Source organism: Balaenoptera physalus (assembly GCF_965194825.1).
Source record: "Balaenoptera physalus genome assembly, chromosome: 18".
Taxonomy (NCBI): Eukaryota; Metazoa; Chordata; class Mammalia; order Artiodactyla; family Balaenopteridae; genus Balaenoptera; species Balaenoptera physalus.
The window spans coordinates 78,786,141-78,812,497 of NC_138899.1; the positions used below are offsets into that span (position 1 = coordinate 78,786,141).

The 26,357-nt window shown below is 48.9% G+C and overlaps 1 protein-coding gene across 7 annotated transcripts in view; it reads left to right on the forward strand.

Annotated features, from left to right (window-relative positions):
* SPATA13 (spermatogenesis associated 13) overlaps nt 1-26,357 on the forward strand; it is a 268,070-nt gene that overhangs the window by 173,541 nt on the left and 68,172 nt on the right. For 3 of the 7 annotated variants that reach the window (XM_082435517.1, XM_082435518.1, XM_082435519.1), the window contains exons 1-3: nt 5,794-8,565; nt 9,496-9,606; nt 18,759-20,351. In XM_082435517.1, the coding sequence (XP_082291643.1) occupies nt 8,488-8,565; nt 9,496-9,606; nt 18,759-20,351 (1,782 nt within the window). In that variant the 5' untranslated portion in view covers nt 5,794-8,487. Of the gene's footprint in view, nt 1-5,793; nt 8,566-9,495; nt 9,607-18,758; nt 20,352-26,357 lie in introns of those variants that run through there. The other 4 variants (XM_082435520.1, XM_082435522.1, XM_082435523.1 and 1 more) reach the window with 2 other exon arrangements.

Genomic DNA, 26,357 nt, shown 5'->3' on the forward strand with positions numbered 1-26,357 from the left:
ATAGGTTATTACAAAATACATACTGAATATAGTTCTCTGTACTATACAGTAGGTTTTTGCTAGTTATCTGTTTTATATATAGTAGTGTGTACATGTTAGTCCTAAAAGATCCTACAAGGTACTTGAGGAAACATCATTAAGACCTGATAGAAGAAATCAAGTCAACATGAAATGAAAAAGACGCAGGGGTGCTGTGGAGGAGATTTGGGGGCCGGGGGCTTAAATATTCGTGACTAAGTCATTGAAGATGACAGCTTACAGCTGAAAGGACCTGAGTTTGTGTTCCAAGTTCTCATGCTTGCTCTGTGACTTCTGTCAAGTGACCTGCTCTTTCTAAGCATCCCTTTGCTTCCCCCAAGGGATCAGGCATGGTTAAGTTCTTATTGGAAATTTCTGGAACCGGGACCATGCTGAGAGGCAGTGTGGTGTGGAGAAGAGAGAAGAGGTCAGGCTGCTCTCCTATCAGTGCCCAGCTCGGGCCTCCTGCTGGGAGCCCTGGACCCCCTGTGAGTCCCAGGACCCACTGTCCTCTGGGGGAAATGAAGGTAATTAGAGCTGCGTGTGGAGCAGAGACAAGAGTGACCAGACTGCACGGATCCTGCATCCGTGGGGGCATCCGATGTGGAATCGGGAGGGTGAGCAGAGCAGAGGGACGTTTCCAAAAGCTCTAGAAGCTAAGTAGGTCCATGTACCGTACTGCAATATAATATCAATAATAATAGCATAGAAAAATAAGAGCTAACAAAGATAGCAAGCACTTAGAGGGTAGAAAATCACGAAGAGGAGATGGGGATTTTGAGAATCATCACTCGGGGTTATGGCTTTTAAAGAGTCAAGTAAAGATGGCAGCTCATTTTTAAAACAATTCTGGTTTCCTCTTTGCCTGTTTGTTCAAACACAGGGATCATCTGTCTGGCACTTAATGTTCAATAAATGTTATTTGCTATCTAAAGAAATCAGCAGATCAGTATGAAGCAGCATATTTTAAGAGACAACAATAGGCATGATTTCTAAATTAGACTAGAGTACTGGATTATCTAGAAAAAGAGAACCAATTTGAGGAGAAAGAGTCCAGGTTGAAATAAGCAACCAGCTGCCTGTGTAGGTGGGCAGGGATCAGATATATTGGAAAAGTGGAACTTGGTTATTTAGAAATCTTAACTTTGTGGTAAAACTTTCTGTTGTTTTTGTTTTTATTATAACTGCTACAAAATCTACAATATTTGTATTATAAAACAGTTACGAGTATATGATAACAGTGACAAAGACTGTGACATAACACAGACTCAGTAGAAGATTATAAGGATGAAAAGAGTAATGGGACAGTGGTGATTGACTATAGATTAAATGTATCAAGGTACAATTTTCGAAGTGTTAAAACATGACTAGCCCACAGATCCATTGTGAGCTTGTGTGAAAGACATCTAGCTGGTGAGTGAGGGCAGGGGCTCGGGGTGCCGAGGATCAGAGCATTAGACCGTCTGGCAGGAAAGGCTGAAAGGTTTGCTAAGTTGGAGACAAAACCAGTTAATGCCTTACAGGCAGTAAAACCGTGACCTTTGTGGTTATCTTTTCTGCATGGCAGAAGTAATTTGCATCTCTACTGGCCACAGATAATCTGCAAATTAATCTGTAACTTACCAGATCAGCACAAAATAGCACGTCAAAATAAGGCACATTCTCCTAGAGAATGAAATGGCCTTTGGGTGGTCCTGTTGGACCCGCTCTGGTGTGAAAGGTGCCACCCTTTGCTGGGTTTCCATTTCTGGGCGTTTAAAATGTGTATAAGGATTAGAGAGGGACCATTAATATCACTGAAATTACCAGGATGCCTGGGACTCAGCGTGCACGGGGTGTCCTGGGGGCAGGTCTTTGTCCCTGGCTCAAGCCGCCCAGTGACATGGATTCGGTTTCCTGGAAGCAGAGCCCTTGTTCTTCCAACTCCTCCCCTCCCCCACCCCATCCTCTACTCTTCACTTGTTTTGTTTCTAAACTGACTGTACTCAGCATCAGGTCCTCACAGCCTCCCTGCCCCCGTACAGGCAGGGACTCAGGAATAAAGCAGCAGGCCTATTTCAGAGACAGATGGCTTTGCTGGATGTTCCGGAAACAAGAAAAAAAATGGCTAGCGGTCTCTCAAACCCTTTGTCATGAAATCCTTTAGACTCAGTAACAACGTTGCAGGCGTCTCCCACCAGGGCCTGGATACGTGTGGTTCGATGCCCGGTTAAGTCTGCTGAAGTGTGGTCTGGGGTCACCGTGGAAGCATCGTGCTGCCTTATTCTTGGGGCAGCTCAGTTCACGCCAGTTTCCTAAGTTAAGTCTTGCGGGAACTTAAAACTGGACGTCTGGCTCAGCAAGTGAGCAGGTGCATTTGTTCCAGTCTCTTCTCCTTGTCCTTGCTCTGCAAAGCCCGGAGCTGTGTGGCCTGTCCCACCTGTGGTCACGAGGATGTGGACGCTGGGAGGTGACTGGGGCTCAGCAGAGTCAGAGGAGCTTTAACCAAGTGATGACCCGAGGGCGTCCGCGGTGGGCGGTGCCCTCCCCAAAGGGCCCTGTCTGCTGTTTATGGAAGGATTGTATTTTTAGGAGACGTAGTATGTATTTTCAGGATCACCAAACCGTAAAGGTGGAGGAAACCTCAGAGGTGATGGATCCAGCCCCCAGGCCCTCTGCGGTCTGTGGCCGCTGGGCCGTCCTGGGGGCTAGACGCATGTTCCTGATTCCTTGATTGTTCGTAAACTCTTTGTCCCAGAAGGAAAGCAGCCATATTCTGTGCACTGATTTCTCCCAGAGGGCACGTGTGAATACATCTGCACTCCTTCCCTAGGAGAATCCCTAAAATTTGTGTTAAAAGCTCAGTATCCCAGGATCCTTCTACTGTTTGTGAAAGGACGTGGGTACCAGGTCATTGTCCAAACCGATCTGCAGTGTGTCTGTTCTTTTAAGACGTGGTGCTTAGAACTGGATGTATTATCCCAGGTTAACTGGCCAGGGTACGGGTTAGGGGAGGGCTGGGAAAGACCGTTGCCTCTTTGATCGAGCTCGGCTCCTATCCTGTGCGTGGAGTTGAACGTACTGGAATTTCTGAGAGTCGCGTGACAATGTCGGATCACAGTGGCCACCCGGCTTTCTACATCTTTGGGTTCTTTGTGTCAAGTAGTCCCATCTTAGCCACGTATAGGTAATTTTTAAACCTAATTTTTTTAAACCGTGAATAGTTATGATGGTAAGCAACACCATTAATAATAATAATATAGGAGTTTTATCAGACAGAAAGAGTAGCATGATGGTTACTAGCCTAGCACCGGAGTCAGACTGTCTATGGGTTCAAATCCTATCTCCTTTGTTTATTACTATATGACCTAGAGATAATTCGGTGGGATTGTGCCTGTAAGGTACTTCCCAGGGCTCCTGGCACGTGGTCAGTGATCTGAATGGGAGCGGTTATTCTCTTTGCCCAACTCCTCTGAGCTCTTCAACAGGCATTTTGCTATTTAACCCAACTCCAACTTGAAGAATACCATTATTTTCCCCCTTTTTCCAGATGGGGGAACTATGTCGCTTGTTCAGGGCTATATGGCTGCTGAATCTGCAGTAGGAATTTGAACACGGGTCTGTCTGATGCCAAGTGATTGGTACAGCTACTTAGTCCTATTAGATATGTTATTTTTATTAGTATTTGCTGACTCATCCTTCTAACACTGGTATATCTTCTAAAAGACAACTTCATTAAATATTTAATTTATACAAAGAATATTTGTAACATGTATAAGTTTAACAACCCCTCCTGAGAGGTAACCATCACTCTGAATTTTGGGCTTATCACTTCTTAACTTTGCATTATTGGTTTTCCACATAGATAAATATTCCTCAGTAATACTTTATTCTTTATAATTTCCTAGTTGAATAAGCATAACGTTTGAGATGTGACTATAAGGCAGTTGTTTTTCCTGCTCCCCATGGGGCCTGTGAATTAATTCTGTGCTTCTTTCCTTCCCTGACCCCTGACTCTCCCTGTCACTTGTGGGTCATAAGAATCTCACAGTCACTTCCAGTTTAAACAAACTACTCACTTCTGCAATTAAAATGCTCGGTTTCATGTAATAATCCAATTTTAACCTTGTGATAAAGTCGAGGCTCTTGACCTGGCACCTCCCTGCCCCCCTCCACCCAGAATAGGGCAGGTACCCCAACCCTTGTTCTTTCGTGTGAACTTTAAAATCAGCAGGTTGGGGTGACACACACAGAGTCTGGACGTTGATGGAGGTGTTCTTGAGTCTTGGTGATGTAATGGTGCTGGTTCTCCCTTTACAAGACCTTGGTCAGGTGAGCACGATCACTGACTCAAGGGGCAGGTTTCTGGGCACTTACCTGGATGAGCGGGGACCCTCTGTGTTGTGCACAAAGCTCTCAAGCAGGAAAGGTCTGTGTCACTGGCTTGACCATCCCACTTACTAAGCAGCTCTTTTGTTTCTTTATGTTTTAAATTTATACCCTTTTTTAGAGTAGTTTTAGGTTTACAGAAAAATTGATCTGCAAGTACAGTGTTCTCAAACACCCCTCTGCCTGACATACGGTTTCCCCCTGCTGGTAACATCTCACATCGGCCTGGCACAGTTGTTCCAATCCGCAAGCTGACACACCTTGTCATCACCAGGGTCCGTGGTTTACATTAGGGTTCACCCCCGGGGTTGTCCATTCTGAGTCTGCACAAGTGCATAGTGACAGGTAGCCGCCATGACAGCGTCACACAGAGTGGCTTCACTGGCTGAAAAATCCTCTGTACTCCGCCTGTTCCTCCCTCCCTCCCCTTAACCCCTGGGAACCACTGATCTGTTCATTGTCTCCATGCTTGTGCCTTTTCCAGAAAGTCATATAGTTGGAACTATCCAGTATGTGGCTTTTTTGGATTGGCTTCTTTCACTTAGCTTTATGCTTTGAGGGTTTCTCCATGTTTTTTTTCAAATGGCTGGTAGCTCAGCTCTTTTTAGCACTGAATACTATTCTGTCATCTGGATGCACCATAGTTCATTTCTCTAGTCACCCCCTGAAGGTCATCTTGATTGTTTCCAAGTTTTGGCGACTGTGAATAAAACTGCTATAAATATGTCAGCTATTTCGATTTGTTCTCTTGGGTAAAATGAGACATTGGACAAAACTCTTTATCGCTTCCAACCCTCAGAAATCCCGTCTGTGAAGACGGCTGAGAACTAGGAACAGGACCAGGAGGGTGGGAGACATTGTGGTCCCCAAGAGGAGGAGACGCGGGAGGGGAAGAAGGGGGAAGACGGGCTGGGCGGAGCCGAGAGCGTGAGGATGGGGATGAAGTCTTTCAAAATGGAAAACAAAACCCAGAGCAGCAGACAGTGGAGGTGGAGGAGCTCTGGGGCTGCTGGGTTTACGGGACTAGTTTTCAGCCTGTAACTGATGTCACGCATGGAGCTGGCCAGGAGGGCCTGGGACGTGGGCAGACGTGGTGAATGCTCCTGCTTAGCAGGGCGGGGGCTGAGGGTGGTGTCACATCAGCTGAAATGCAGCAGCCCCGCCGTTCGGGCCCTGGCGCCCACGCGGGCAGCCCCTCTCGATGCCCAGGGAGATGGTCCCTCCTGCGTGCACGCCCGGAGGGCCCGCCAGCCCGGGAGCCTGGCTTTCAGAGGAGAAGCGTTGGCTCACACCCAGTTTTGAGAGCTCCTGGTCGCTTTGCTGTGAGGGTCTCTCTCATGGCTTATTTGCTGCTGGTCACGGAAGGTCACAGGAAGGGAGGTTGCTCTCCTGTGTAATTTAGGAAGTCCAAACAGGCAAACACTGAGCAATCAAAATCTTCGTTTTAAAGTCCCTAAAAAGAGTGATGCAAGAACCATCAGGAGAGAAGGCCTTTCCTGAGGTTGTTGGTGATGAGGACGGAAACCTTGTGACTCTTCCGAGTTGGGGACTTGGGAAGTTACTGTGGCTCTTTTGACTGAAATTCATGCTCTGGATACTTAAGAGTAAATACATGCTTTGCCTTGAATTATGTGTCTACAGCCTCTTCAGAATGTTTATTAGACTATTCCCGAGGCCATTATGCTTAATATCATCAATTTTGTGCTTTTAACGGCTTTACTGATATAATCTACCTACCATAAAATTCACTCACTGCAATTGTACGATTCAGTTATTTTTAGCAAGTTTTACAGAGCTGTGCAACCATCGTCCCCAGAAGGACCCTCGTGGCCGTTTTAGTCACTGCTTGTTTCCTCCCCAGCCCCCGGCTACAGCCCTCGACTTGCTGGGTAGAGTCACCCTTCCGGGACACCTCAGTGTCGCCAGAACCCAACAGCATGCCATCTCTGTGCTGTCTTCCTTCACTTTGCCCTTTAAGGCTTCATTTAGCTTTTGAAGTCTGTCCATGTTGTAGTAACATTTATTTTTATACAATTACAATAAGTAACTCTATAATACTTGACTCCTATATTCTTTGCTACATCTGAGTTATTCTTGCTTTTAAAAGATAATCACTTTGCTGTGTGTTTTTGCAAGTTTGTTTCTTAATTCTTCGAGGATTCAGTTTCAGAAGGACATGAATAATTGCACTGTGGAGAAGAGTTTGATTTTCCTTTGACGGGGCCCCCAAGCCCTCTTTCGGTTGTAAAGCCGCACAGTCACCCTAAATAGGTGGCCAACAGCCGTAAATATTTTGCCCATGATCATAAAGCGGTGCTGGTCCCACAGGGAACAGCACGTTCTTGAGACCAGCCCGGGGACAAGTGTCTCTTCTGCACCCGAGCGGACGGGGCACCCGGCCAGCAAGCTCGTACAGCCCAGTCCTGGGCCGGGGGGGACCCAGCCAGCACGGTCCATAGACCCCCCAGCACTGGCCTCCATCAGAGACCTAATAAGTTCCTGTATTTTAGCTTCACCTGTACTTTGAGGTACAATATTAGAATGCTCCTGTGACTTTGTGTGTGTGTGCAAATTGGGGAAGAAAGTTAAAATTGGGGTTTAATACCTGAAGGGAGTAGGAGGAAGGATCTCGCAAGGTAACAGACAACAGAGCTGCTATTCCTGTCAGAAGACACAGGGGGGGACACTGACAGCTCTCATTAGAGCGGTTTTGTCTTCTGTTCTGCGTCTCCACTTACATCTGTAATGACTGGAGGTCAGAAATTTTCACTGCGCAAAGGTAACAAAGCCCCCCACCGGAGATGAGAACAGTGGAGGGAACTCCACCAGTTTTGTGCGCTGAAGCATCCCCGAGCTTGTCCACTCTGGCCGTAGAGTGGCTGAGAAGGGCACAGTGAACCCTCACTTAGTTAGGAGTTAAACGGCCCCTGGAATCGTGCACGGGTTTGTTCTGTGAGGACTTCCGAAGAGCACCAGTTTGGAGTTGGCTCTTTGCAGAGGACGCTTCTGGGCAGGATGTGGATTGGTGCCTGGCCATCCTCACCCCTCAGCAGGAAAGGAAGCCATGCCAACATGGCGGCTTTTTCCATCTTTTTCTCAGTTCATCACAGAGGCGCGAGCTTCGTTTCATTGTCTGTTTTGGTGACGAGTCAGGTGTCAGATTCAGCAAAGGGCAGACCTCTCTGGCCCTTTGCATGGTTTCCCTGAATTCCGTTGTCAAGGATGGGCCATGGGTCCCTGTGTGGGTCTCCGAGTGTGACCAGCGGGTGACAGTCACGTGTGTGTTGGAAGAGCCTGATCTCAGTAATGTGGGGCCTTCCCTTCACTCCAGGGCCAGTTCCTAAAAGCGAGAATTGGGATACGGAATTTTTTGCAGCTTAAATTCAGTGGCCCCCTCCAAGTTTCAGACTTATTTCTCATTTTTCTTGGTAGAGAGGTGGGAAAAGAAGCCAGAAAGATTTTTTTGGATGTTACAGTGCCCATTTACTTCAGGAGAAGGACCTGGCAGCCTCTCCCACAGGGTAAGGTTGCTTTGAAGGCATCCAGACTCAGTGTTGACAAGGAGGCCCTGAATGTTTCATCAGATAGTTACTGAGCTGCTGATAGCTGCCTGCCACTCTGTGTCCGCGTGGACGCTAAGGGCGATGAGGACAGGCCCGTCCTCAAAGACACATGCACGTTCCTGAGCGAGCCACTCCCAGAGTCGGTCATGAAGGCCCCGTCGGGGGAGGTGCCGTCCAGGCTCATCTCTGCTGCGAGCAGGTTCAACCCTGGTCCAGAGGGTCCCAAACTTCCTTAGTCCATGTGTCCTGGTTTCTCAGAAAGTCTCTTATGCAGCCCCTCGGCCAAAAGAAACACCTAAATATTCCATTTATTAAGTAGTTTTTAACTAGCCATCCAGAGAAGGCTGTTTCTAAGTGTAGAGAGAGAAGAAAATTAGAAATTTCAGACATTCGTCTGCTTGGTTTAGTTTGAAGGCAAGCAGAAGTCTCAACATGAATACACACTTTTTGTTGAAGATTGGATATAGGAGGTTTTTTAACCTAAAGTTTTACAAAATTATGTGGAAAACACAGTATTCCCAGAAAATAGGAATCTCTGATGATGTTTTTCTTGTTTTCTGGACAAGATTATAATCTCCTGCAGAACAGGCCTGTGTGGACCTTGGCGTCAGTACCGGTGAGCTCTCAGCACACACGCAGGGACCCGTTAGGACAGCGATAGACGCAGTGAGAAGTGTCCCAACCCTAACCGAGGGGATCAAGAGCTATCCTTAGGGCCAAGGCAGACTTAGGAATTCAGCTTGAAAATGCAGTGTGATTGCCAAAACATCAACAGTAATTGTCGTAAAGGCCCCCATTCCCGTTTCTCTGTTAAAACCCAGTTATGTTCTCAGTTGTCTCCGGAGGACAGGGGCTTTGACTTCATTTAATTTCTAATTTTAGAAGATTGGTTGAAACTCAGTTGTCACGCTTAAGGCGTGGGGCGAGGGAATGAAAGACGGAAAGACGGTTCTTGCCAAGGGCAAGTCAGCAGAGTAAAATGCGGACCTTTGTCAGGTGCTCCCACCTTCCATCAGCTTCAGTTCTGGCACTGATGGCACTTCTGAAGGAGCCCGTCCAGGTGTCATAACGATGCAGACTTCATTACGATTGCTTGTTTAATCGTGTGTCTCCCCAGTGGGATAGAGGTCTCGGGTGTCTGAGACGGTGTCTGCTGTTCCCCGCTCTCCTCCCCTGTCTGTCCCGACACCAGTCAGACAGGAGGCGTCAGGGGAACCTCCTGGAATGATGGAAGGAACGGATGATGCCTCACATGAGGTTCTTTCTTGTTACAAGATGAAGTTTCAAAACAAGCCGCAGGAAGCCCATTTAAGTGGAAGCCATCGGTGCTTCTGCACTCAGGTGATGCCATTACCTGCACGTGGCCCTGAGCTGCTTGCGTCACCGCCCGGAAGCAGTGAGGACAGATTTCTGCCAAAGCACAGCTTCTTGCATCAGAGCGTTCGGTCTAGGAGGGATGACGGGGACTGCTGTATCATTACAGTTCTGAAATGATTGTCAGCAAAGAAATGAACCAGCAGACTTTGGCAGGGTGTTTTTTTTGCAGGGGACGTGTGAGGCCGGAGGAGGAACCCACCTGTTCCCAGTACCGCAGAGGGGCTTTCCCATCCTTCGTCTACTTCTGCTACCACACGAGCCCCTAAGCCAAAGAAATCAGGTTCATCTTTTTATTAATTCCTATTATGAATTGAGTATAATACACTAATAATTAACGATAATTAATATAGCGAGCACATTCCTTACTATTGGTAACATAGTTTATTTACATTAGGAATTAAGGGGGGGTTGAGCAGATGATAGAATCTTACAAGAAAATGTGTTTTAAATTCTGAACGATTGACTTCTACATTGACATTCAGAATACCACGTGTCCAAATTGGAGCTGTCAGTTACTTAGAAGTCATAGTCAGGGTTGAAAGGAGTCCTGAAGCGTATATTATCCATCTGTAGGGAGAAAAGATAGAACTAGTTTAAAAATGAAATAATGGCATTTCCCCCACATCCACGTTTAGACATCCCTTCTCTGGTCCTTCACTGCGGTCTGGCAGTGACCTTTGACCGGGCAGGCTGGCTGAAGGGCGGAGGAGGTGCTCCGATCTTGGTTCACAAAGCAGTGACCTGTGCAGGTGGGGCCTTTTCTGCACCCCCATGGACCCCATGGGAGATGCTACTTTTGCCTCTGTCCAGATTCACCTCTAAGAGGCTTACATCCATTGAATTTCCAACAGAGAAGTATTGCACTTCTTTCTGATCTATAAATTTGATGTAGAATTCCATTTCCTGTTTACCTTTTTCACATTAACCTATAACGATAAAATGTATGCTCTACAGGGAGAGGTGTCCTGTTATGAGCGTGACTGATATTCCAATGAAAATATTCTGTTTGGGATGCATTTGCTTCTCCTGACAACCTGTGAGGTGCTCTCAGGGGTGTTGGGATCCTGTTACCCCAGCCCGGGGACCCCCTAACTCTCTGAGGCTGGTCTCACCGAGGAATGCGCCTGGCCTTGTCTGTGATCGCTGGGTCCTTTGCAGCGGCTCTTGGGGGCGGGGCGGGGAGCAGACCTGTGTCCTTTCTTGGTCGCCTGGGGCTCACCTTCCCCGAGCCTCCTGGGAAGTGCCCCCACCTTGCTCATCTCCCACCTTCCTCCACTCTCCTTTTTTTAGGTTCAAGATAGTTCCGTCTTTGTTATTCTTTAGGTTTTTTTTAGCACCTAAACTGGTTTTGAACTTTTCAGGAAAGACAGAAGATAATGCTCGTTTCATGTCAGGTCCTCTGAGCGTCTGACATATTTAGAACCTTATTAAGCTTTGTGTCAAGGGAGCCGTGTCAGTGGGGTGTGATGCCGGGGCTTTCCTGAGTCTGACACATGCTCCTGTCTTCCGTTGGGCTTCCGGAAGCTTCTGACATGAGAGCGCCAGAAGCATCCCGTCGGGTGAATGGAGCTGAGAAGCGGGACGGAGCCACCTGCTGGCCAGTCTCCCCACGGGCAGAGCTGGAGGCTGGCTGAGGTTGGGGATGTGAGCGCCCGCGGGTTAGGGGGACAGGCGGGGGAGGAGGTCAGAGCTGAACCTGGGCGGAGAGGAAGATGCCCGCGGGCTGCGTCTGGGGGGTAAGATTAGGGGACGGAGCTCTTCGCACGGCCTGTCTCCTGCACTGCTAGGTGGTGGGCTGGTAGAGAGAGTGGGCGCAGGAGGGGCGTCCCCCATCGCTGTCCGGGGAGGGCTTGGTGTGCGCAACCGCGGGAGCGGCGCCCTTCCTGTAGCAGGGGCCCGTGGCAAAGGAGCCGAGCGATGGAGCAGGCCGCACGATCCCGTGGAAGCTTCTGGCCCAAGTCTCTGTCGTAGAGAGAACGGTAAAAGCCCAAAGAAGCTGCCGAGGAGCTCTCCTGAGTTGCCTGCGGGTCCCTCTCCGAAGGAGAAACGTGACCTGAGAAGTTGGCACTGAGCGAGGGCCTGAGACGCGTGTGGCGTTTTCCTCCGTCAAGGTTTCCTCGCCCTGGGGGCCTGGGGGCCTGAGCCTGGGGGCTGAGCCGCAGGAGAGGGAGGCCGGGCCCCCTGAGTAGAGGAGGTCTCCTTTGTGCTTGAGCACAGTGTCTGAGGCTCTCAGCGTCCCTTCTTCAAGCCTCAGAGGGGCCGCTGATGTCCCCTGGGGCGGGCTTGTCACAACGGGCCCTCCTGGAACAGAGTGGCCCCAGCGCAGCTCCTGTGGGGCTGGCCCCCCCCCCCCCCCCCCCGCTGTGGAAGCATGGGCGCGGGCGCCTGCTCAGGGACAGTGGCCGGTCGCCTCTGCTCCATTCACGTGGGTACCCGGCGTGCCTCCTGCGGGATGACGTCCGTGAAACAGCAGCCAGACGTCAGCTCCGTGAGAAGACGACGTTTCAATTTGACAGACAGGGCATTTCAGCAACTGCTTTGCTGCGAACAGTGTGGGGACGCGGGATGCCAACTGAACAGAGCCGGGGAAGGTGTTCCCTGGGCCCCTGTCCGCAGTGACGGCAGGACGTGCTGCTCCCACAGCCCTAAACCGAGACCTGACTGGATGGAAACGGAGTGGAAGGCTGATCTTGTGTCCTCCAAAAGGCAGTGTTATCAACTGGGGTTCTATGCCCAGAAAGACATTTGATGCAAAAAGACAAGACCAAAAACCTTGAGCGGTAACGTAAGTTCAGGGAAAATACAACACCGACGCATATACCCTTATAGACGGCTTTTCCCAAATGCTGGGGGTGCAAGCTGTGCTGATCGCTGGCGGGGCTTCTGTGCAGCCTGCCGGGTGAGCCCAGTGACGCACAGCCCCAGATTTCTGCTGAACGGCCTCTCGCAAGCAGAAACGTTGCTTCTGCTTCAGTGACCTTCAAAGTGCCTTCAAGATTAGGGCCACCCATCTGGAAAACTTTCTTTACTCTGAACTGTCAGTGCAGGGCAGGCCCCGCTGCTGTGGTGACATCCTTTTTGGCACTGGCTGCTGGCATGAGGTAGTCCTCACCGAGAACTTGGGAGGTTACTGCTGCAGACTTACGTGAGAAAGATGGGGGCTGCGGAGGGGGTGCAGGAACCAAGGCAGGCCATCTGCAGCTCTCTCCTTGGCGTGCCTCTCCTGAAGTCTTCCGAGGCTCTTTCAGCCCCGGGGTTTAGAGTGGGGTGCAGGACGGGGGTTCAGAGGCTGGCACTTTACTGAGCGTTGAGGTCATGGCTAGGAAGCACAGCTCAGGTGCAGACCTACCCTAGCGCACCTGGCTAGACCTGCCCACCTCTGACTTCAGAGACCAGAGGAAGGTTCTCCTCTCTTTGGCCCAAGGCCTGCCTTTGCAAACCCTCAGAATTGACAAAGCAAACATCCATTCCCTACTGGGAAACCCCATGCTCACCTGCAGGAATGCGGTTTAGCCTAGTAACCCAGATAAGGCCAGCCAGCCAGTCACACCTTGTATAGAATCGACACCCTTCCCAGAGATACAGTGAGTGACTCAGTCTTGTCCGAGCTACGGGTTTTTTTTAAATTATTAATTTATTTATTTATTTATTTTTGGCTGTGTTGGGTCTTCGTTTCTGTGCGAGGGCTTTCTCTAGTTGCGGCGAGCGGGAGTCACTCTTCATTGCGGTGCGCGGGCCTCTCACTATCGCGGCCTCTCTTGTTGCGGAGCACAGGCTCCAGACGCGCAGGCTCAGTAGTTGTGGCTCACGGGTTTTGTTGCTCCGCGGCATGTGGGATCTCCCCAGACCAGGGCTCGAACCCGTGTCCCCTGCATTGGCAGGCAGACTCTCAACCACCGCGCCACCAGGGAAGCCCCGAGCTACGGTTTTATGTATACTTTGAGTTTTTAGACACTTAAATGGTTCGGTATTTAAATGAAGGCAGAGCTCTGCTCTTTTGAAGCATCCTCCCCCGTCTTCACCTGGAGAGACCCCGAGGATGCCACGTCCATGGGGGAAGGACAGTCTTCCTTTGAGATGTGGACACGGGGGTCGAAAGGGAGAGGGAGAGGGTTTTGTATTAAGGACCGGGCAGTGGGGAAAGGAACTTCATCCTTGGAACTAGAACCCACCATTGAATCTTAGATACATTTTCCTATGGAAATGTTATAAATTATGGTTAAATTCACTATATTAACAGTTAAATGTAGTTTGATGGACAGAGTCTACGGGGAAATAGATTGCCCATAAGTAACCCTTTAGAATACAACCTGTTCATAAGGTGCGGGTGCTAGAATTTGAGCTCCCGTCAGAGTCTTGACTTCAGCGAGGTTCTGGGAAAGACTTTGAGTGAATAAGAGAAGGAAAGGACCTACCAGGAAGGGAAAGGGGAGAATAAAATGGGCAGGCTCAGCAAACGACAGTGCTGAACATCCTACAGTGCACAGGCCAGCCTCACAGCCGAGGATGATCTGGCCCTGGATGTGCAAGAGGAGGGGGGTTCCCATCCTTCATCAGTCAGTCACTGGCTGGATGCAGAGGATGCAGAGTTCAGTAAGACCTGGTCTCTGCCTTCAAAGAACTTTTCAACCTCACCGGAGTTACGTGGAGAGAGCAGAGAGACCAGAGTTGCAGAGCAGCGTGGCCAGTGCTGAAACAGCAGCACACACAGGAGCCCACAGAGGACGGGCATCTGAGTTGGGGAGGAAGGAGAGAGAGCCTCTGGGGAAGAGCTGATTTGAGTTGGAGACGGGCGGGGCGCATGTTTATCCATCAGGAAAAGAGAAGCATCTCTAGATACTCCAAAGAGACCCTAACTGAGGGATGATTTTACTCAGCTGAGAAACGAGAGAAGCCAGAAGAGCTCAGACGGACAGTAGCAGGAAGGTGCTGTCTCCCGAGGCTGGAGGGAAAGCGGGGGACAGGTGCCAGTGCCCCCCCCCCCCCGCACAGGAGCGAGGTGCCAGTGTCCCTCCCGCACAGGAGCGAGGACCGGCAGGGACCCCAGCAGGAGCGGGAGCTGAGGAGGGGCACAGCAGCTTCTGGACGAGCCCGGCAGCGGCCCAGGCAGAGGGGACGCCCCGTCATCTCCCTTCTTCCCGCACATGGCGTCTCCCGCCGGTGCTTCCCACTGGCCAACCTCACCGGAAGCCACTGGTCAGGGGAGCCTGGGGACCGTGGTTCCCTAATACAGAGAGACAAGAACGGCTGCGAGAGACTCTGAGAGCCAGCAAGGAAATGGCCCAGAGTATCGCAGTGCGAGGGACGGTGGCTGTAAGTCACTCAGCATCCCTAGAGGGAAAGGTATGGCGTGCTGGGCTGAGATGTGACACCTTCTGAGGTCTGGAGGCAGCCAGCATCCCTAGATGAAGTGACATGTGTCCGTTTGCACTCTGGGAAGGACACTGCGGCTGAATGGGAGGTGAGGTAGACCGCAGGACAGGAGACTTGTCAGGGAAGCCTTCCAGGTGGACGCACTGATGGCGGGGGGCCAGGCCAGGATTGTCGAGATGCGCAGTCTAATCTCTTAGGCTAACCGATGAGGTCTGGAGGGAAAGGAAGAGGGCTAGGATGACCCTGGGGTTTGGCCAGTACGTGGCAGTGCCTGGGCTGGAACCCAGTCCCCTGCTGCCCAGCCTGTGCCTTCACCTGTTGTAGCCTGACGAAGGGTCCTGATCTTTACGCTTAGGAGTTGGATGTTCCCTGAGGCCATATTCTGCCATGCTGTGATTCAAGGCTCTGTGCTTTCACCCCTTTAGCATCCAGATTTCAGTGTTTGCTTCCAGTGTCACATTTCCTATAATTTACCCGAACATTTAACGAAAACCTCCTTGTTTGTACATTAGCCTGGTATGTATTCCTGAATTTCAAATTCAAGTACAAGTTCTTATTTAAAAATTATTGGTCATGGTTGTTTTCAGAGAATTCTCATTACGAATGAAATGTTCCCTTCTAAAGTTCAAACAATCCAGAATCCAGCTGCTAGACAATGGATTTCACAATATTCCCATCTAAAATTCTTTCTTGTAGTTATGTTCATAAATATCTCTGGCTGAGCTCCCACAATTTACAAGACTTGCTACAAAACCACTGATTGAATTGCAACCCTTGTTAGTGAATAGAGGTCAAAGTATTAGTTCTAAATAATGCAAGTTGGTATGTTACTCGGAAATTCCAGGAAAAGCTTTTTTCCGTGATTTTCAGTTTCATTCCAAGCAGCAGACAACAATCACGTTGTTCACGGAATAGTAAGTCACTGGTCTTTTAAAAAGCATGTTGCCCCAATTAGAAACTCAGATATGCATGTATTTTACTGGATCTGTATCCTAAAACTTGTATAAGCTTTAAGTACATACTTAGACTTTTGAGTGTTGTAAAAATGTGAACATCTTCACATTGGAATAATATGGTGGTGCGTAATGATGAACTGTTAGCCTTGGTACCGTTATTGACAAGGCAGGATAACGGATACAAAATTCACATCCAGATAAACTTAAATAATCTTAGTGTGCAAAGCACAGTTCTTACTCTCAAAGAGTTAATGGTCTTGTTCTGAAGGCAGCCACATAAACTTGTTAAAATGACAAATACAGATCAGTATAATATGCTTTTATAAAGCAATTTGGTGAAATGCCTGGAACCCACAGAGTAAGGGGTCTAATTCACTTTAGGGGGATCAGCAAGTTCTCAAAGAGGGTGACAGACACCTGCAGACGGTCTCAGAGTTAGACTAAGGGGAGGTAGGTTTTTCTAAAGCTGTTTTCACCGAGTTTCCACTATTACATCGAGCCATCCTTCTAACTACACTGTTCTCCTTAATGTAGGGTGAACAGTCATCCCGGCTTGCCAAGAACTTTCCTGGTTTCACCCTGAGAGTCCCATATCCTGGAGGACACCCCATCCGTGGGCCAACTGGGCTGGTCACCCGAACTTACTGCCCCCCAATCTCCCTGTACCCATGCCATTTTTCCCCCTAGAATGGGCCATCACCTTGTCACTGCCTTGAATTTATCATGGGGCCTACACACATCCAACACAGGCCAACAGAGGCTCATGAATTTAATTGATTGGTTGTTTGAGATACACATAATGTTGGCACCTCTTATTTTATAGACGATGCTGAAGCACAGATTACTGAAATGACTTTACTCAAGATTCAGGTGGCAGCTTAGACCTAGACCTGGCCCCTGGTCCTCCTCAGACCATTCTCAAACCACCCAACAGTAAAGCAGCGCTTCCCTGCACCCCTTGAGCCCTTAGGGTCAGCTTAACAGTTGGGTCCTTGGTTATAGAAGGTCTCATAGCGCCCTCTGCTTGTGGTGTCAGTATGTTGTCTTCGTCCAGCCAGACTACAAGGCAGGGATCCTGTATGCTCTTCTGTGTCCAGGGCAGGTCATAACAAGACTACTATCATTATGTAATGTGCAGTCAGTGGACTTGACTTGCGACTGGACTTGACAGCTGGCACAAACTATCCACTTCATTTCAAGATTGTGAGAAGCTGCAACAACCCCCATGCCCTGTCCCTCCCACAGTAGGTGAGGATGGACGGGTGATGCTGGGTGTTGGATTCATTCTGCAGCTGGCTGTAGGGTTCACATCCACCCTCGGTGCCGGGATGATTTGAGATTTTACTGATATGGTTCATTCAAATGCAACCCACAGCTCTTCAGGCCCCTCATTTCTCTGTTTGAACATTAGACTGCAGAGGGCATGTGGGCACCCCATCCATCTTCTGATGAGTGGAACTGGGTAACTGGACATCAGAAAGGCTCCAGGGTCTACATCCGTGTAGCCTCCCTGGTCCTGGATGGAATTAACGCTTTAACCATGATTCTCCCTGGAAATCCCTCCACAGTGGGCACAAGGTAGGGGCAAATGAAAATGAACCCATCAGAGAATTTGGGGAGAAGAAGCAGATGAGACCTCTTTGCATGAGGTCAGATTTTTTTTCTGCATGTGAGAGGAATAAGCCAAATTGGGGCCTGACCTCAGGTCTTTATACAACTTGCTCCTTCTCTTCTGCCTTTAATGTTGCCTTCAGAATAATGGCCTTGACTGGCGTCGTGAGGACTTCCGGGATTTGACTTAAGTCTGGGTTATGTCATAAGGCACTGAACTTGGAATCATGCCTGCATTCAAATCCCAGCTCTGCCTCTGTCTTTGTTCATTAGTTTGAAGCAGTGAAGAAGCGCGTAGGCTTTGGGGTGGGGGAGCCGCAGGACCCCCAGATGAATTACCTAACCTGCCCAAGCATCCATTTGATTGTGTATGAAATGGAAATCATTCAGTTGACCTTGTAGGTTTGCATGACTACTCAGTGTCATGATGTTTTGAAAGCACTTAGTACAGGGGCCTGCCATGTAAGCACTTCATAAATGGTAGCCTTTTCGGATTATGATCATACTCTTCCCTCCCTTCCTTCCTTCCTTCCTTCCTCCCTCCCTTCCTTCCCTAATCGTTCAGTGAGTGCAGGGGAGCATGCTAGCCCTTGAGGGCTGAGCAGGTCTTGGCCTGATGGGCAGAGGCCAAGGGAGCAGCATTTGCACCTGGGGGAGAGCACAGACGCAGGCGTGCGGTGGGCTTTTGGGTCTGAGGGAGCAAGGTAGACGGTGCGGGTATTTGTTTAATTTGAATTTCTGTGTCTGAATTTCTGATGTTTCAGTATTATCCTCACCTCCATTCCCCAGCCAGTTAGAGGCCCTTCTAATGCGGTTTCCTTCACAGAGCCTGACCTGAGGCCACCTCAGCGTGGTCCCTCCTGCTCTCGTGGCCCTGTGGCGCTTTGTAGCTCTGCCATTAGAGTTTTGGGGTATTTTGTAGACAATATGCAGCTAAAAGTGTCTTGGTCTCCATCACAACTCACCCTTGCCTGAGGCCTCTTGTATGCTAAGCACTCAGCCTCCTAGGAGCTGCATTAAATTTAACCTAGTTCAGCGTTTCCCTGTGACACATTTTGAAATAGTGTTGGGTTTTGTGTGTGCGCGTGTGCATGTCTGAGATAACTGAAGATGTCTTCTATTTCGAATAAAGAGAAGACATAGTCTTGAATGATGCCTTGGCTTTCTCATTCTAGAAGTTTTTCAAAAGTTTCTTTTAACGAGTTCCAGTGGATTTCAGGGTTTACCATCATATTGAATGCACAACCTATAATTATCTTTTTTTTAATGAATGCATAATTTGCATTCTTCCCTCTCATTTAATGCGAAATGAATTAGGAGAAAAAAGTGACATTTTAACTTAATTTAAAATAGGTTTTATGTGATCAGCCCTGTCAGGGGGCAGGCCTGGTTTTCTGTTAGCAATTATTAAACAAAATAGATGAGCCCCCGTTGATAGAGGGAGGCTCTCGTGGGCGCAGACGCTAACTCCCTGCTTTGTTTTCCGCTGCAGGCGGTGACCACGACCGCGGAGCCCGATGTGCACGGCAGGGGGGAAGGCCAGGCCGGCGGCCTCGGGGAGGAAGGCGTGCGCGCGGAGCCGGGGGACACGGAGGCGCGCGTGGGTCTGAACCGCGCTGCCCTGTGCCCGTGGGCTCCCGGCCCCCAGATCATGACCACGGCCCAGAACGGCCACGGGCGCGGAGCTGCGGTCCCCGGTCCCATCTCTGATCCCAAAGACCCCGGCATGGTGACCTACCCGGCGTGTCGTCACGGCGGCTGCAGCGGCGCGGGCGCCCGGGAGGCGCGGCTCAGCCCGGCCCGCCTCCTGCGCCTCTTCTCCGCCGGCGCGAACAGGACACGCGCCGACCCCGAGCGGCCCCGGCCCGCCGGCCTCGTGGGCAGCTCCTCCACGTGGAACGCCCTGGCCTCCTTCCGGAAAATGGGGTCTTTCAAAAAACTGAAGACCTCGGTCCTCCAGGGAATTCAGAACCGGGAGGGATGGGACGCCGCCAAAGAGGGGGCCGAGGAACGCGACCTGAGCAAGGCGGTCCCCAACGGCGCGGCGGCTGGAGCCCCCGCGGGCCGGTGCCCCCCGGGGCCGGGCTTCGCGTCCGACGGCTCGGACCCCGAGGAGCCCGACGACGGCTTCGTGCGCGGCGCCCTCCGGTCCCGCAGCATCCGCCGCGCCTACGGCCTGGGGCGCATTCGCCTCCTGGACCCGGAGCCGCCCGCCCCGGAGCCCGCGGCGCACGAGGCCCCGGCGCGGGAGCCCGAGAGGAACGGCGTCTGCAGGCGGAGCAAGAGTACGGACAGCCTGACCTTCCTCAAGAAGAGCTCCTTCCGGCGGAAGTCGGCCTCGCACCTGGCCGAGCTGCGGCGCGCGCCCGAGAGCCGGGGCCCGCGGAGGACGCTGAGCGGCTCGTCCGCCGACTCCGACAGCTCCGGCGGGGTCCCCTCGGGGCCCAGGCGCTGCAGGAGCCCGCTGCGGGCCCCGGACCTGGCCCGGGTGCTGCGGCTCGTGGGCGGCGGCGCGGCCGGCCGGCCGGGGGACCCCGGGGGCGCCCCGCCCGGGCCGCGGCCGCACAGCCGGCTGCACGACGACTACTCCCGCCGCGCGGTCGCTGGCCCCGAGCGCGGGCGGAGGGGCGCGGAGGCCCCGGACCCCGGCCTGGCGGGTGCTGGGGGCTCGGCCGGGGACGCGGCTGCCGGAGGTGCCGCTCCTCGCGTCCCCGGCTCTTGCTCCGGGCCCGCGGCCCGGGAGGTGTCGGACAGAGGCTCCAAGGAACCGGGCCCTGGCGACCGGTCTCCCGTGGAGGCCGAGCCTCCTCTCGGTCCTGCGAGGCCCACCACGCCCAAGCCCCCCAGCCCTCGGAGTCCCGACGCAGCACCTGCCAAGTGTCCCAACAGTGTCAGCGCGCTGTCCCTGAGTTCAGTGGACAGCGAGGAAAGGGCAGAGGGGCCCGTCCAGAGGGAGCAAGGTCCCGGGTCCTTCCAGGATGTGCTGCAAACCGCCTGTGACCTGGGCAGTAAGAACAGCGGCGCCGGCAGCCACCCGCAGCAGAGCCTCGGAGGGGCGAACTGTCCAGAAGAAAAGACGGACGAGGTAAGGGCCGAGCGGGACATCCTTGGTGACCCGCCACGTGACGGGTGCCTGTCACAGCGCCACCCTCCCTCCCTCCCTCCCTCCCCGGAGATGGCCCGAGGGCACAGCTGGTCCCGTCACTTGCCTGGAGGCCGGGGTCCTGAGCTGATTCTCTTGCCCTCACGATTATTCTTGTTAAGTTGCTGTTTACCAGGTTCAGGAGTAGTCTTTCTCTGTTCTGAAATGAATTGCTGTTGTGTGAAACTCCTTGAGATGGCATTTACCGTACAATTCCTTCAGAAGACAGGTGCCCCAGCCATGTGCTAGATTTGGGGAGAAAAGTTGAAAACATCTCTTTTGTACTCCATGCAGCTAGCATTAGGGGCTCTCAAAATCTTGATTTTTGAAACATTTTTTTTTATTACCCAGAGCTTTCTTCTCTTTCTACTTTAAAGTGTTTCCATATCCTTTCCAACAGAGTTTATATGAATGAGATTCTTTGTGAAGAAACCATTACATATTCTAAGTCTGCCTTATTTCCCGGGAGTGAATTAGAAACATGCAGTTTGATACCTGTCAATGCCTGAGTGATGATGGTTCAAAGGAATTTTTATGATGGTTATTGTACTTGTTTTTATTTATTTAATTTTTTACTGGTAACTACATACTTTAATTTAAAAATAGCCTATTTATGTAAAGTAGTATGGACTTATTTTTAGAGTAGAACATAAGCATCTCATGAATTGAATTCACTAATAACTGTCAAGGCTCCAAGAGCAAAGGTCTTTTCATATCCTGTCAAGAATCCAGGCAACCTTACTGTGTAATTTTCACTTTATAAATGCATTCAGTAATGTTCCCTTACAGAGCTGAGAGCCGAGGAGATGCATGCATATGTCCATATTGCAAATTGTTCTCTCCTTAAGTTCCTAGACTATATCACAGGTATAAATTGGTGCTTGCAACGGTTGCTTCCCACTGATCCCCAGAGAGGACCTCAGTTTTGCCTTGCTGCCCGCAGATGAGTAATGATACAGCAAACTTGGAAGCCAAGGCAGCCTCTGGACTGTTTTTAACCTTTGCTTTGCAGGGAGCCTTAGAAGGTAGAGCCTACCACAGATCACTTTCAGGAGATCTAAATCTGCCTCATGGGTCCCTGGGTAGCCAGAGAAGGGAGGCTGCCTCACTTTTTCTGGATCTGGGTTTGCATGGAGACCTCGGGCAGCCAGTCTGTCTTCCAGAGGTCCTGTATGTTGATGACCACTTGCTCATTTGCATACTTCCAAAGAAGTCCATGGAACAGTTGTAAGGACACGAGACTAGGTGTCAGCCGTGGGAAGGAGTCCCGACTCTGCTCTGGTTTGTGTTATTGATCAAGGCCTGAGCCGGTCTGGGCTTCACCTCTCCCTGGATGATGAGATGAAGTGTAATTCCTTACACCAGGCACCCCGTCCTGCCGTACTGATGGTTCAGGACACCCCCCTCCTCCTTCAAAAGAGGGATTTGCCTAGTTCTAGAGGGTTCTTTATGCTTAAGGTGGAGATTTTATTTTCTGCTTAACTAAACATATTCAAGAGTTAAGTTTCTAACTTAGTTACTTCCCAGGGTAATTTTTGACCATTATATACTTTTACATGCATATTTGCTGTTCTTAGTTTATATCATTTAGTTTCTACCCACAAGGGATCACCAAAGAGAGAAAGCAGAAAGACGCAAGTTATTAATAGTGCATGCATGTTGATAATTCTACGGATTTTCTTTAAGATATTCATTACATTTTTAGGTTGCATTCATTTCCGCAAAATTCTCATGTAGCACATCAAGCTTCCTCTTGTGCTTTTAGAGTAAATGTCAGAAAGAGAAAATATAGTGATGATTTTGCCCAGTTTGCATTGTATATATTGGTAATCTTTAGTGTTACTTGCAGAGAAGTACTTGCAAAATATAATATGAAACGTCCTCTTTTATTTTGACATTTAGAAACAAAGTACAAACAAAATGAAGCAAACCAAAACAAACCGAAAAGCACCTTGCAAAATGCAACAGTTCCAACCTTCATGGGTTAGAAGCAGTATTCATCAGTCTTATATAGCCTCCCATAAAACTAAATAACAGTCTTTACTATATTTTAATGTACACTGTGTTATTTTTTAATTTATTGATAGTATGGTTCCACCTATATGTTTAAAGCTATTTTGAGCTGTGGTTATGGTTGAATTTTTAAAAGTTGAAACCTGTGTATATTAGGATGTTATTTAAGATGCATATGCATCATGAAATTTTCAATAAGGGAGAATAATGTTTTAATTTAGAATCATTTATTTGTAACATACTATAAAAGGGGCAAAATCTTTGAAAAACTGCACACTGTTTAACAAGACTGTGTCCAAAAATAGCCTCCTTAGCGTTGTACTCCTGCCACCTGGTGGTAAACTTTGTCGTAACAACGATGGTCTGGGGAATGAGACTGAAATTGTTACTTGGTTGTGAAATGCAGCTGAGCATTTATACCTGTTCCCGTATAAAGGTGCAGACACAGGGGTTTAGTGTCGCTGCTGGTGTTCCTACAGAGTCACACAGTAACTCACTGGCTGAATTAGGTCAGCGGGAGGGGGCCCTGTCCTTAGTCCTATGGTATGGATGCCCTAGTTCCTGGTGGTGCTGAAATGTACCATAGATGAAGCTCTTTTAAGTGATGAGAATCCATTGTAACTCCTTTACAGGGAGCTTAAGTCTTCTTTTGGTAAATGTTTCTAGTTTGGCTGGGGTCCCAGCTCTGCCTTCCAAAGATGCCAAACGTTAGGCAAGCCCTTGAACTTCTCAAAGATAGACTGTGGAAGAGCTTTCTCTGCCTTGGAGGTTTGTAAGAACCAAGGAAATTATGTGGTGAACACTCAGCCCAGTGCTTCACACTGGCTGACATTGTCTGGTGTTCACTATCCGTTTAATGATTTTTCCATCCTAGATTGCCTGACTTCTTCAGACAGTGGCCAGTTAAGGTCAGTTTTTTCCAAAACTGGTTGTTAACGCTCACCGTGTTACAGGCTTCTGGAGGATTGTGAGATTTATATGTTTATTCAGTAACACGTCACATCAAATTGTGGAGTACCTCCCAGGTGTAAGACACTCAGGTGTAGCTCTAAGGAATAGTGGGTGATGTCGGGGAAGATTATTGATGACCCAAGATGTATCTAAATCATAGTAGAACACGCAGAACGGATTAAACTCCTCAAAAGCGGTAACCCCGATGCTGCGGGATTTCACAAGAGTGGCAGTTCTTACCCACCACGCACCAAATGAAGGAAAGGTTAATAGGGGTGATCTGACGTGAAGAAGGTGAGATCTCTGCAGGTAGTTACGGAGAGGAAGGTGGGGCATTTCAGCGGTCAGATGTACAGCGCTTTTATGTGATTTGAGAGAACAGGATATAACAGTTTCATCTGGTGTTGCGGAACCATCCCAGTTAAGATGAAATTGTTAGGTTCAGATCATGGACTCTTGGATTCCAGATAGTCTATACGTTAACTTGGTAAACATTGAGGAATCAAAGATGTTTCTGAATAGAGTAAGCCAAGCCTTACAGTTGGCTCCAGCACTCAGATGTTTGAGGGTCTTGTAGCTTTCTTCCTCAGGGACTTGTGCCCTCAAAATCGTCGGAAGCCCTCGCAGTACGCAGCCTTACGCAGTTGAGACGATTTGAGCGCTGGACTGGGAGACTTTAGTTCTGCGGGATGCACAGTGTCATTCCTGCCTGGGGCTTCCACCCGCCAAGGTCACCATCCCTGCCCGGCGCTGTCCGGCCTGGGCACGTGGGGACTTCACGTGCTCCGCCGGCCCCCGCCCCTGGACCACTGCCCGCTTTTTGCTGCTGCCTCTGAAAAAGGAGGGGATTTCTGTGGCATCACCAGGTACACTGTCACTAAAATAAAGCCTCTCTCTAGCTTCTAGTACTGGAATATTCAATCCAGTAGGTGAGTAGGGGCTAAATCAGGCCTATTTTCAGCGTGGATTAGGAACTCTGGAACTTTATGTGATCATGAGGGGTACTTCGTACATAATGATGGTTCTGAGGTACTGGTTTTTTCTGTAATTTAATCAGAGACACAGAAATATTGCATAATTTTGACTCTTTGCAGATTACTTAGACATTACTCTCCAGGTTACTTAAATAGGTAGTTGGGAGATTTAAACAGTTCTGCTAGAGGTTAGAATTATCCACAGCTGTTTCACAGAGCCTAGAAATTCCAGAAAGATGAGGTTGCCTACATAGAGGTAAATGTAGTGACCCTAGAAAACCTGCCCAAGATTTTTAGGAGCTTTATTGAGGTATAATTTTCATGACAAAATTCACCAATTGTAGGTATACCTATATACCTGCGCAAGAGCCTAGTTTTTATAAAAATTACTGTAATAACCGTTTGTAATCAAGTATAAATGATATGCTATATCATATTTGCTATGAATTTTAAGTTTTCTAAAGTGTATGAAATTCTTAAAAGAAATGATATGAACCAGTATCACAGTGTATTTGTCAAAGTTTTAGTATTTTTGCTTATTTGGTGCCTTGTTTTAATTTGTGCGTAACAAAGGCATAATAAGGCCTTAATGAAGTTATGAAATGTAGAAAAGTAGTGTCAGTATTCTTCAGGGGAAATTTGAGCCTGATGATTAAGAAACTGATGGCAGTATATATGTTTTTCTCCTGTTCTGTTTTTCTCATCTTAAGCTTCCCTATGATAATCAAGAGGAAAGAGTGTCCAGGGTTGGGAATTACTTTCCATTTGGCCCGGTGACACATGTTCACGTTGATGTGTCTGCCGTGACCGTCGGAAGGAAGGCCGTAGGCATGGATTGACAGAAGAACATCAGCACGGTTTGTCACACGTCCCTGTGTAAACCGACTGTTACCTCTGTTTCTCCCACCAGGGACAGTGTGAGGACACAAGGACGATTAGAACGCTCCATTCACTCAGGAAGAGCGCAGGGCAGCTGAGGGGGTCGCCCCTGGTTCAGGAATGGGGGGCGGGGGAGCCCCAGGATTGGTTGCCAGCCAGCGATGCCAGCGTTTCTGAGTGGTGGGGAGCCTCTCTGGTGTGGAATAGTCGGGCTTTGTGGGAGGGCTGCCCGAGTTCAAGTCCTGGCTTTGCTGCTAACCAGCTGTACGTCCTTAAGAAAAATACTTGACCTATTTAAGCCTCATTTCTTTAAAAATGCAGGTAATAATACCTATCAGGAATAAATGAAATAATACATATAAGATACATACCACAGTGCCTGGAACATAGTAGAATATTATTACGCTTAATATCATTATTATTAATCTTATTAGTTTATCTTATCATATTATATACTATATTATTATATTACATATAATATTATATGTTAAACAATATTACAAAAATTATATGAATTTTATAATTAAAATTAAAGTATTACATATTATATATTATCATTAAAATTATACTATTGGTTATTATTAGTAATCATTAATATTAACAATAAAGCATAAATATTAGCTTTTATCATATTCATTGTTGGTTAAAATTGCCACCTTTGGTCAGACCCTTCAGTACAAACCAGTTAAATTCTGCAAATTACTTCCCATCTTGTAGCCAGAGTTTCTCACAGTTTGGAATCGGACCACTCAGGATGCAAGGTAAAGGCACAGGTCCTGAGCCCCACCTGGAGCTACTGAATCAGGAGCAGTAATCTGGACCTTTAACACAATACCCAGGGAAGTATCTCAGGCACCGAAGCTTGAGACCTGCTGTCCAGGCCGAGGCTCCTCTAGGTACTAATATCCTGTATGTTAGGTTTGGGCATTTCTCTTCCACATCTACCCCCGCTAACTCTTGGTTTAGGAAAGAGAGGCATTAACCCCTGAAAGAGTTAAACATGACTTGTAATCCTATTAACTGGATACAAATCTCTATAGAGTACAAACAGTAGTTCCCCAGGAATGAAATTAAAACCTTTCAAGAAAGAAAGAAATGGTGGAATAAAGCATTTGGTCTAAAATATGTTGAC